This window comes from Crocodylus porosus, unplaced genomic scaffold, assembly GCF_001723895.1.
Source record: "Crocodylus porosus isolate Cpor-Errol unplaced genomic scaffold, CroPor_comp1, whole genome shotgun sequence".
NCBI classification, from domain to species: Eukaryota; Metazoa; Chordata; order Crocodylia; family Crocodylidae; genus Crocodylus; species Crocodylus porosus.
Genome location: NW_017728949.1, coordinates 44,903,438 through 44,916,109, shown reverse-complemented (window position 1 = coordinate 44,916,109; position 12,672 = coordinate 44,903,438). Strand labels below are relative to the sequence as shown.

The window sequence follows — 12,672 nt, the reverse complement described above, 5'->3', positions numbered from 1 at the left end:
GCGGACCCCACCCGTTTACCTCTTAACGGTTTCACGCCCTCTTGAACTCTCTCTTCAAAGTTCTTTTCAACTTTCCCTTACGGTACTTGTTAACTATCAGTCTCGTGCCGGTATTTAGCCTTAGATGGAGTTTACCACCCGCTTTGGGCTGCATTCCCAAGCAACCCGACTCCAAGAAGACCCAGTCCCGGCGCGCGGGGGGCCGCTCCGGCCTCACACCATCCACGGGCTGTGCCCTCCCACTGCCATGAGCTACATAGGGGGGCTCTGTCATGAGCCCCCAGAAGCCCTGATGGCCACTGCAGCAGCGAGTGTGGGGCTTTTTTTTTTAAGCACCAGGATGCTGGGGCTGGGCCAGGCAGCCATTGATGGGGCTGGAAGAACAGGCAGGTGTCAGGGGGTGCTCAGGGGGCTGGGGGAGCAGGCAGGGGATAGGGCATGGTGGGGGTCCCCCCATGGTATCCCCCCTTCCCTGCCCCCTCCTCACCCCCTACTTAGGCACAGAGTCTGAGTCCAGCTCCCTGCGGCAGCAAGTGGGGACTACCTAAATCTCCAAAGCTCTCTGAAGCTTTTTCCAAATTGATTTGGACCTTTTTATTAGTCTCCCAATTCGATTCGGATTTGGAGATTTGGCTGCTAAATTGGGCCGAATCTCCTCCAAATTGAACCAACACCCGAAGCTTCACACAGCCCTTGTATTGGTTATCCTCATCCAAACCAGTCATACTCTTCTTCACCTGTGACTGTTTTATTTCTTCTCAGGGAGCACTTGATTTTTGTTGAATTTCAGAGCTTGGAGATATTCTTCTAACCATGGAATATTTCTAAAAAGCTTCTCTTTTTCATATTCACCATGAATATCTTTGTATTACTTTATATTGCAACACTTACCTGTAGAAAAGGTTAAGCAATTATTCACCAGATAAAAACTTTTGGTTTTTTATTTGCTTAGTAAAGCATCTCTGAATCAGTCATGTTGTATGCAAATCTATTCAGTGTTTAAAAATGGACCAAAGGAGAGCTAATTGATTATTTGTTAATTATTTTATGTTGGCATTCAAGGTACAATATTGTTCATCCACTGTATAAACACAGTCCATCATGAAGTATTAAATCCATTTCCTATTGAATATAGCAATTTTACTGAATCAAACACATCATTTGCTAAGCTTCATAAACCTATGAACATGAAAGGGCGTGAACCTAATCAAATAAAAATCACACCCTAGCATTTGCAAATTTTCAAAACATTATAGTTCCAGTATTCAGCAACATCCGCCTGACAATTCAGCCATCATGTATCAGAGTAAAGATGATATGCAGGTGATTTAAATGTATGCAACAGAACTGAGACATAGGCTGCTTACAGGCATAAAGAACACCCCCCACAGTGTTTTACTTGAAACTTGGCACAACCCCGCACCGAGCCCAGGAGAGGGATCGTGTTAGTTGGACCCAGATCACCCAACATCTGTACAGACTTGGCACGTCAGTGGGACTTTTTTGATGCTTTTATCAGCTTTAGACAAAACTGCCAAAAAGCCCTGCTGAAGCACCCAGTCTATACAGATGTTTCAGAGCTGGGTTTAATTTACATACTGCATCTTCCAGTCAAGCAGTTTTGGTTTTTTGCCATGTCTGTCAGCAGCCCTAATTCAAAGCCAGTGGATGTTGAACTACCAAACAAATAAGGCAATTTTTAATGTCAAAATATTCATTTTAGAGTAGTATATTTACATTCTCTTTGTCCTGAGTGATCATAAAATGGTTTGAAGTTTAAAATGATTTTGCCCAGTAGCCATTTCTGAAGTGAAACAGATCAATTAGTCAATATAATACAGCTAAAATTGGAAGTATATGCTGCACAATATGGTAAAATGTCACTTGGAGCTAAATGCCTTTTATACACTATTGTTTTTCTCCCTGTGAAGTTCCTGGCTGGGGGCTGGCATTGTAGTGTGCCTGGTGTTCTGAAAATTGAAGGGGTAAAGGTTTTATTTACCAGAGATCTGTGTTGCTGATTAATCATTAATGTCCAGTTCAATTCGTTCACAAAAATATCATAGTGCAGGTCAAAATTTAGAATAAAAAAAGCCCATTTCATCATGACATGGGTGTACATGTAACAGAGATGAATTGTAAAGCATCGCAGACAGATTCTACTTTTCAACATCTTCAGAGAAAGTAAATTAATTTTACGTTGATGATAAATACTCACACTGTAATATTTTTGCCTGCCTGATTTGATAACATCACACACAGTATATATCAGAGAAACTGATTCTACTTAGAGTGTTATCATTTATTATCTCTGGAGCAGCAGATTATAAGGAGGTGTTGCAATCTTACTGAAAGCAGATTCCAAACCTAAGATTCTGTTCAATGTTCACAAATGTAAGCAGGGATGGTGTTATAAAAGAGAAAAGAATCAGAAAAGAAAGCTGGTAATAAAAGCCTTACAACCCTGCCGTAACAGGTATTAGAGCTAAATTCCTAATCACCAACTTGGAGGGAAAAGAGGGAAACCTCTATTCTATATCTGTTACTGGGCAAGAGAAAAAAGCACTGAATGTGATGCCTGGGAGTCTGTCTGCTACAAAACAAAAGGGAGCTTTAACTGTGAGCTAACATATACATTATACTCAGGGCAGTCAACCAGATTCTCCATTTTATTTGGTCTCTGACCTTTTAAAAATCTTTTGAAAAAGTATCTGCTGCCCATACAGACACTGACTACAGGTATACTAGTAAATTTTTAGCATGCCTGAAGTCCAGCTGCTTTGCTTGCAAGTTTACCTTACAAAATGCATGCCTACATTTTTTGGGAGGGGTGCAACAAAATTTCTTTCTGTTTCAAAACAAATCAAATAAAAAATATGGGGAATAGATATTTTTTTCCTCAAGAAAAGGATGTGGCTTTCAAATTCCACTACAAAGAACTGTCTGTTTTATCTTAAACTACTAGGAATTTCTTAAAGCACTGAGGCATGGTAGTTATCAAACTGATTTTTTTATCGTTCAGGTCTATACTACATGGATATTCATCAAATGTCAGCTAAACTCCCTTTGTTCTCTGACCGTGCACTAAGCACTATGCAAACCCTTAAAAGGATATTCTTTTGGATCCATCCCTTCTTTGGGAGCTCAAATATCTTGGTCAGAAAGACTATAATAGAGCAACATAGAAAAATGTTTACAAATCTGGAGCTGCATCCTGACACAGTATAAACTGATATAGGCCAGTTGAGGTCAAAGGAGCTATGGTGATTTATGGTGATTTATACAAATTGCTGGCCACTGTTTTTTACAGAGAAAGGAATATATTGAGTGTATATATAAAGAAACATATTAACTTCTAGTTCTCTAGGCAACTGATTACATAAGCTACATCTGTCTGTTCATACCTGTTTAAGGCTGTAACAGTTCTTGTGTACTGTACAGTACTGTGTTATTCTTTAAACAGTAAATATAAACTGTTATAGAAAATAGGTTAAATGATAGCGTTTTGTATGTGTTTTAATCAGTTATTACAGTGTTCAACGTCAAAATCTACAATAAACAGCACTCTCACACTAGGCTAAAATTGCACAGCTGATACACGAATAGAGTGAATTTTCTAGAACATGTGTTCATGCAAATCTGCAAAGCTACTAAAACTTATTTAAGACCACACAGCCTTGGGATTCACAAATCACGGGTGATGCGTTAAACAGTATCATTTGGCCTGAGCAAAGTGAATGTGAGAAGCCCAATTTTCAAAATGAATATAAAAGTTATGCCACTTACACCTATAATATCATTCAAGGCACAGCAAGACCCAGACATTTTTGGTGTGCATACACCCAAAGGAGCCAAAAAGTTCAATTCCATATTGGGCCAGGTATCCAACTAGCATTCTCCGAATAACAGAAATACTGAATGAAGCTTGGCCCAGGAAGTAAGTAATATCAAAAGGATGGAAGTCAGAAAAAAACATAAATGACTTTTGCTGATATTTGCTCGAGCACATTTCTTTCTCCATGGTGACTGGAGGCTTCCAATATATTACCTGAATTCTGACCATAAGAACATGTGTGCTTGCCATATTGCTGTCCTAAGACCTCATTTTTTTTGCACCTGGATTAGTATATTGCTTCAATACATGTACATTGACCAATACTTTGAAATGCATTCCTCTTTATTAGAATAATCATGAGATTATTATTAGATGGTAAAAAATTAAGCAGGATATTAGCAATATCACCTGCATATGTGAACATATTAACTTGCATATGATTTGTCCAAGGGAGTCTACCACTATTATCAGTGCTATTAGAATGACATACACTTAGACAATATGAACCAGTTTGGCCTATTGTGGTTTTCTGTTGTTAAGTAGAACTACAGTCAGGAGAGTCAGGAACTTCCCACCTCCAACACAAGTCCTTGACACTGACTTCATTCTCTGGTCTTCAAAAAGTAAAAACTTTTTACCCTACTCTCAGTCTACAGCTCTGAATGACACTATTTCCTACTTACAAGGGAATTATACATGTTAAATATATTAAATAGATATGATTTCATTTCATTGTTTACTACTGTGGAGTTCCTTCTTTACTTTACTATGAGTTCAGAATTAGGCTCAATGTACAAAGCAGTGAGGAATATTTTTATTAGTGTTTCTCTAAAGCACAGTTTGGTTTTTTCTCAGACTATACTGACATCAGCAAATTATGTCAGATTTATAGGTGGATAGATTCAATTTATGGATTAAAATATGATAAAATAATACATTTATTAGATTTACTCAGCAGCAGCATTTTCCAGTCGTATTTTCTACTCAACATACATTTAGAAATAATTGCAACAAGCATTCTAAATGGACACAGCATATATTTTAAGCACTCAGGTATAAAACAATCAAATAGCAGGTGTCTCATTGTTTATAAATTTAGAAATCTGCCGTTATGTGTAGCCAAGAATGTTAAATGACATATTATACATTCCTGCAGCAGTACCCAGACTTTCCTTAGATGGTTCACGTTATGGAAACTACACTGGCTTAACAGAAAAGCTAGCAAGATGCACAGTACATTCTGCAAGAAAGATATGGAAATAACCAGATAACTACGAAGACTGCATCATTAAAAACTATTTCCCTTTCTAGTAATGTCCACCTCAGGAAATAAATAGTCAACAAAATTAAAGTTTCACATGAAAAAGCTGTTTGTTTGTTTTTTAAAGGATACAGCATTGTTTGTATTTTGCTGTACAGAATAAGATGTTTTAGAAATCTAGCTACTTTATTTAACAGTACAAAAGTATTTCAGAGACTCCAGCCAAGAACAAAACTATTTCATTGCTAATCAGTAGAAAAATTCATTAAATTAATTATGGAATTACTTCAAGCACTAAAATTTAAATACATAAAATCTTCCTATGAACACTGTTAATAGATTTTTTTAAAATTGATACCTAAAGAGAAAGCACATATATTAAGATCAGGGGAAATTATTCTATATCAAACAGGCAAAAAAAATAAGAACAATATTTTTAGCTAGTAGCCTTACAGCCAAAATTGCTGCACTGAATTTTCTATCTTTTAATTTGAAATATTCAAAATGGTAGAACAAGAAAGACCCATTTTTACATATACAGTTTTAAAAGGTGCTGTTATAAATATATGTTCTAAAAGTTTCTGTATCTCAAGTAATGCTCCTATATTTACCTTGATTTTTTTTTAGTTCAATCATTTATATAATGAATTTTTCCCTAAATATGCAGTAACCAATTTAGTACTGATTTCTAATAGCAACTTCAAAAAAGATAATCTTTCAAAAATTTACAAATGTACAATATATTTATAACATTACTTTCAGACCACTCAGTGCAAAGATATACATATAGTACATCGTGATAATTGTTCATAAAAATAGTAGTTGGCATTTGTCAAAAAAACAAGGCATAGTTTCAAGATACATTTCCAGCTATTAGCTAAACAGTGTATATATTTTTATAAAGCATCTGAATGTGAACCTCTTTTCAGTTTATAAAAAATATTTGTGCAAATGGATATGTCAATTCCCTAACTGATTAACTAATTATACAACAGAGTCCTCTTTAACAAGATTGGCCGTATCTTTAAATGTATCCTCTGTTGCTGTATAAGCTAAAGGTTGGTCTCTCTTGAGAATGATCTTAGGAGGTGTTGAAGGAGAAGGGGTAGGGGCATTTTCAGTGTCTCCTCGTTGCTCCTTCTCCATCTGAAATTACAACCATAAAAACAATTTAGTATGGGCCAAAAGAAATGCTAAACACCTAAGAGGTCTTGAAGTCAGTGAGGCTTCTGGATACACTGCAATTACATAAAGAGTTTTTACATAAAGCTTTTACATAAGAAAAACTCCTCATAAATATGCTGAGGTTGATTAGGGGTACAGGGCTGATGAGGGTGAAGGGGTGCAACCCATGGTGCTGAGCTGTCTGTGGTTCTAGTGTCCCAGAGGACTGTTGCTATTTAAGGTACATCTACACTGCCTCTAGACCAGTGAGGCTCAACCTCCAGCTCACAGGCTGAATTCAACCCATGGCACTGTGTCATACAGCTATAGTCTATGGAGCTCCCCACGGGTCTATAAAATAGGCAGCAGGGGAACAGGAGTAACATTAATTGCCATAGCTCTGGAAAGTGGCTCTAGTTGCCATGGCAATTAATGCTGGCACTGTTTCCTTGTTGTCAAATTTCCTGATCTCCAAGGAGCCCTACAGGTTGGATGACATGGCCTCATGTGCTGGACTATACAAGAGGACTGACCTTGTGCACCAACCCCATGGTGAATCTGACCTGAGGGGCTGAATGTGGCCACTTCTCTAGGCTACTTTTGAGGCTGCTACCAAAATAAAACCTGCCAACCTGCTCCTGTTCCACATGCCCCAGATATGTCCTCCACCTTTGTTCTGAAGTTCGTGAGAGACTGAGACTGGGAGAGCAGGGACTGAGGATGCCTCAGAGTACCTCACTGCTACACTCCAGGTTTGGAGCATACCAAATAGAAGGGGATGGACAGGGCTTATTTTTCAAAGGCAGCCTCAAGACCGGTACAGAGCCAATGCAGAACTATACTTAGATGAGCCATCAGGGAGGTCTAAATTATCCTCGGGATCTCTTCAAGCCCAAGAGCCACCCAGGATTTGGAGGCCACAAACATTGCTTAAAACTGCCTCAATCTCATCTCCTCCCAGACTGCAAATTCTGTGCTATGTCACTTAGCAGCAAAGTCTTATCCATCAAATTTCTTGTAGAAAAGAAAATGTTAATTAGTATTTCTCTTATCATAAGCTATCTAGAAATGCAGACTAAGAAGGAGTCTGATATCATGTTAAACATTACCTCTGCATATATTGGATTTTCAAAATTTGTACTTTGCTTCACTTTTCTTTTGAAGAAACTCCACTTTGTCTCCTACAACATGAAAACATTACAATTTTACTAGTAAGCACTAAGAAGGGGAGAAAGTTCACCTTTTCTTTACAAAATGGTAACACCATTTTTCAAAGCGTTTTTACTAACATTTGTATTGGTAAGAATAATTTTATTCAAGATACATTCATCACACCATTTTTTAGTTACCAATCATTTTAATTTAGAGCTTTTGATTTACATATTGTTAAAAGCCTATCAGACATTGTAGGCACATTCACAATTCCTAAAAAAGGAAAAGCTGTAGGTATAGTTAAGCATCTAAATATATCATTTCTTTTTAAGGGAGCATAGGATTATTTGATCAGAGTGTTTTAAAGACTCATCACAAATCACAACTGAAATGACCAGTTAAACTAATATTCTTGAGACAGCCTCTCCTCCTTCACCAATCAACTTGCCACACAAAATGCACTTCAGTGGATCCTTTTTAGCACAGGAAAATAAACTAGATTTTCAGTACCACTAAATTCATTCTGTTTTAAATTATTGTGTATTCCAGGGCTCTAAGTCATCTCGAAATATATCTGTAATATGTAGTATTCAAATGAGCTCGCTTTAGATTACTTTCCTATCATCACCTTTTATTGTTAACAGTGACCGTGTCTACATGAGACGCTACTGCGTAGTGGTTACTGCACATTTATTTAATACATGTCTATACAAGTACTAAATAAATGCATATTAACCTAAGTTACTGTGCAGTAGAACCAGCAAATGCCTTTTGTGACACTACTATGCAGTAGCCTAATATTACTGCACAGCACCATCATGTCATGGTTGTTGCCATGCAACGCTACTGAGCAGAAGTATCAGGCTATTGCGCATCTCAAGTACATATGCCCACTGTTTACTTCTTTATAATAGAACATTACTTGGAGGCTCCTGCTAAAATTGAGACTTCACATGAAAGGCTCTGTACAAACACACTAAAAAACTGTGCCTGCCCCAAAAAACTTACAATCTAAGGAGACAAAGGGTAGGTTGAGAAACAAAAGTTGAAGTAATTTACCCAAGATGACACAGCACATCAGTAGAAGATAACAGAGCAATTTTTCTGTTGCACAGAACTCAGAAAAACCATAACAGGTCATCCAAATGTATTTAAAACTATAGTTTGAAATCCCTGGCCGCATCCGGATGAGTGTAGCTAGCCAACCAGAGCCATGCTCCAGCTGCTGGCCAGGCTCCAAGCTGCAGGTATGTTGCAGCTGCAGCTTCCCTGGCCCCCAGGCAAGCCTGCTGAGGCCAGCACAGTTGCTGTCCCCAGCCTTCCCTACCCCACCCAGGGTAACTTGCCACATGCCTGGAGAGCACATGGATGGGCGTTCCCCAGGGACAAGTAGCAGTGGCACAAGGTATACCTCTGCTTCTTGTCCCCAGAGAACCAAATGTCTGCGCTCATCTGCACATGGCCCCTGGATTTATCTTGTGAATCATGCTTGCACACCTAACAATGCCAACATTGTGTGGCAACCCACAGAACCCCTGAAAGGATTTCAAGGCACCAGGGTTGAAAATCACTGTCTTAGTTACAAACTGAGAGGATATCCTAGAACTATAGCTAAATGTTACAGGCCACTCACCAGATAAGTCTGGGACTTTACTACCATCACAAGCAAAGCCCTATCCAAATTGTCTAAATCAGGGGTGTCCAACCTTTTTGCATGTGGGACTGGATCATGAACTTTTTATTACCCAGTGGGCTGGCGAGCCATATTCAAACACCCTCTGTCCTGGGCCAGAGACCCTGCCTGTGCAGCCTTACTGCACCTGCCTGTTACTGCAAGGTTCATGGTAGCTGCTGGTAGGCAGGGGCAGGAGGGACCCATTCTGCATCCAGCCAGCTACTGCCCCGAGACTGAAAGGGAGAAATAAATACCTCCACATCTCCAACCCCCGAGCAGCGCAGCCCCATGAGGTGGCGCTGTCTAAGGGGGGCTGGAGCAAGGCAGCCACTGCACCGTAGCCCCTCACCCGCATGGCCCCGCTCACCATCGTGCCTGGCCACCCATGCATGCAGCCCTGGTGGTCTCAGTGCTGCGAGCCCAGAGCGCAGGGTCCAGCAGACACCGGTTCCCGCTGCCTCGCCCCACAGAGGTCACACCAGGACCCCGCCTGCTGAGGCCCCCCCATGCTGACTTTCCATGTGCTCCTGGGGACGGGAGGAGCCCGGCCAGGTCTGCACCAGTCAGCAGAAGCGGCGGAGGAGCCATGTGCCACTCGGGACGGGACGAGCCCGGCCGGAGCAGCAGGGGCTCAGCTGTATTTTCCCCCTGCCTGCACTGGTCAGTCCCAAGCGGCACATGGCTCCGCCACCACTTCTGCTGGCTGATGCCAACCTGGTCTGGCTCCTCCATTAGGAAGCTGCTGAGGCGCTGGGGGAGGGACAGTGTTTACGTTTCCCGTTGCAGCACCTCAGGCCTCAGAAAATGCCTTGGTGGGCCGCATGGTGGCCCACAGGCCATATGTTGGACAAGCCTGCTCTAAATGGACTTCCCTGTCCCTTCAGGACAGCTTCTGCACTATACTTAGTACTATGCCAGTTTCAAACCTCAAGACCAGTATTGCCATAATTTAGCACTGCTGTAAAATTTATAAACATATCATCATGTTACCTGTGTTGTTTCTGTATTTGCAGAAGGCTGCTTTTCACTAGCAGACATTGCAGATGCATAGACAGGATTTTCAAAATTCTCATTTTCTTCCCTACTGGATGCAGTTATCTGTTTGTAAAAATGATTAGAAAGATTTACATGGTGGAAATAATGAGGAGAAAAAGTTATGATCCAGAGACAAAGAAGGAAATAGAAATGAAAAAGGAAGAAGGGAGAAGGAAAAATTAAGTGCATGAAACCAGTGTAAGACTAAGATGGAATGACGAAAAACAATGTTGTTTCTCACTTACATGTTTAGGTTCGGCCACATTCACAACACTGGCTCCACTATCTCTGGAGGTATACACTGGATTTTCAAATGTGATTGGCTGCTTCCCTGCCTCCACAGCAAAATTTTCATTCTGTGAAGGAAGAAAAAATCCCACCAACCACAATGTTTCATAAAGAAAATTCAGCTAGTACCTTATAGCCTAAATCTCCTGCTAAGGGGATAATGCTTTCTTGTTTTTCTAAAACTGTGCATGACACCTGGCACAGATTAAACCCAATATGGAATTTCACCATACAATATTTCACCTAGTGACTTAACAGTCATAAGAATCATTGTTAAAAGCCTGACCATATAAAGACAATTCCTAGTCCACTACAGACACAAACACAAGTTTCTCAAAGAAGAAAGATAATTTTCACTAATCGAGTTTCCAACAATAAGGAAATATCAAAGGAAGAATAATTCCAAAAGAGAAATTTCATGGTACAGATCCCAGAATGAACACAAATTAACAGAACTATCTGAAATATTGAAGAATACAATCAGTTTATTCCTCAGTAAAAGGACAGCTATACTTTTGAAAAATCAGACAGGCATTTATCTTCTTCTTATGTAAAAATATATGAGTTATGTCAGGACTAAAATGTTTTGTGTTTCTGAGAAAGCCTTCATTATAAATCAATCCTTCACCAGTGGGAGTACACAGCAGAGTGTGTCAATGGCAGCTATAGCACCCATACTGAGCCAGATGCTCAGCTGTGGCTGAAGCACTCAGAACACATGTGCAAAGATGCTGACTAATTTAGGATATGTTGAGACAGCCACCTTAGTTTTGGTATTGAAAACAGCAGAGCATGGCTCCCTGCCTGGGCTAATTTACCCTGCCTCTCTGCCTGTATAAAGCGATATCTTAATTGGCTATTCTATTTCCAGAACTTGAGCTAGCTCATTTGAGCAGTGCTTCTCAACCCTTTTAGACTCAAGGCACTCCATGTTACCTCAGAAAATGCCAGCTCTTTAAGCAGAGCTGTGACTCTCGTGTTGCAAAAGCAAACAACAGGCCAGAATGATTTGATACTATGGATTCCTATTTCAAATCTCTGGGTTTTTCTTGTAAATCATGCTTAGGTGTTTGCACATATAACAGTGCTCATATTGCATGGCACCCATAATACCCTTAAAAGAATCTCATTGCATCCCAGAGTGCTCTGGCACCCTGGTTCAGAATCACTCTTTCAGAGATGTTAACTATCTCACCACCGTGCTGCATTGTACTAATGTTAACTTTGTACTTGGATGGTAACTGGGTGCAGATTTGGTCTCTAGCAGCCATGCATTTTTGGTGACAGGTTTGCCTGCGATGATCAACCACATGCCCTTTCTAGTAGCCAAGATGCACAGGTGATGCACTAATCATTACATCAGCTTTTTCTTCCTGCATAAGTCTCTGGTGACCACAGTGCTGCAACACAATCAAATTTGAACAGTGCATGACTTCCAGTACACAACTTTGTTTCAGATTTAGCTGGTTGCAGAGTATACCCCACATTGGGTATTCTTTCACTGCATAGGTAGCTGGAATTTTCTCTCTCAGCTTATCTAAATCAAGTTAGGCCACCACAATGCAAAATACCAATGAAGATGTATTCCATGGTTCTTAGTGCTACAGAAGTTAAGCCATTAATTAATTATTTCCCAGTGAACTATAGGAGCACTTGGGAACATGGCAGAGGATCGTGGAAAGGTATTGGAGGATTACTGGTACTTCTTCATTCACTCTGTGCATGAATTGTGTTAGCAACTAACAGGCTGTAAAACTTTGCTTTAACCCATACATTCTTTTGGACCAGCCAATTCAAATTAGGAGCATCAACATACCGGTGTTAAGGGCATCTGTGTGAGAACAGGATTTGATTTAGGTATAACACTCAAGTTATTAATCAACATAAGTCTGTAGTGAAGAGAAGCCACATGAAAAAGCACAATCCACTTCAGGTGTTCCCAGGTTCACTTAAATTTCCACAGGTCAAATACTATTTTCTTTTTCACTACAAAAGTTGCTTTATTTTGAAAATGAATGTATTTCTTTGTGGAGAGAAAATACGATATTTTTACAAACAAAGTCTGTCTTTATTAGTTTCTCTCTCAAACTGATCTGTACAAAAGATGTTTGTTTACTATCTCAACTTAACTGAAAATAACTTTCATAGAAATAAAAAATTTGTATGGACATAGGCCAAGGTAAATGTGGGGAATCAAATTTTTTATATATATAAATCTAACCTGTGAACTGTGTTCTCTTCTAGGTTGGCGGACCTCCTCTG

General features: G+C 39.8%; 1 protein-coding gene across 2 annotated transcripts in view; it reads right to left on the bottom strand.

Moving 5' to 3' along the window:
• Positions 1-4,627: 4,627 nt before the first annotated feature.
• The window catches only part of LRP2 (LDL receptor related protein 2), a 179,069-nt gene continuing 171,024 nt past the window's right edge, over positions 4,628-12,672 (bottom strand). For both annotated transcript variants that reach the window (XM_019553734.1, XM_019553736.1), the window contains exons 75-78: positions 10,368-10,478; positions 10,078-10,185; positions 7,370-7,441; positions 4,628-6,242 (exon numbers count right to left, since the gene is read on the bottom strand). In XM_019553734.1, coding sequence (XP_019409279.1) covers positions 6,081-6,242; positions 7,370-7,441; positions 10,078-10,185; positions 10,368-10,478 — 453 coding nt within the window. In that variant the 3' untranslated portion in view covers positions 4,628-6,080. The remainder of the gene's footprint in view (positions 6,243-7,369; positions 7,442-10,077; positions 10,186-10,367; positions 10,479-12,672) is intronic.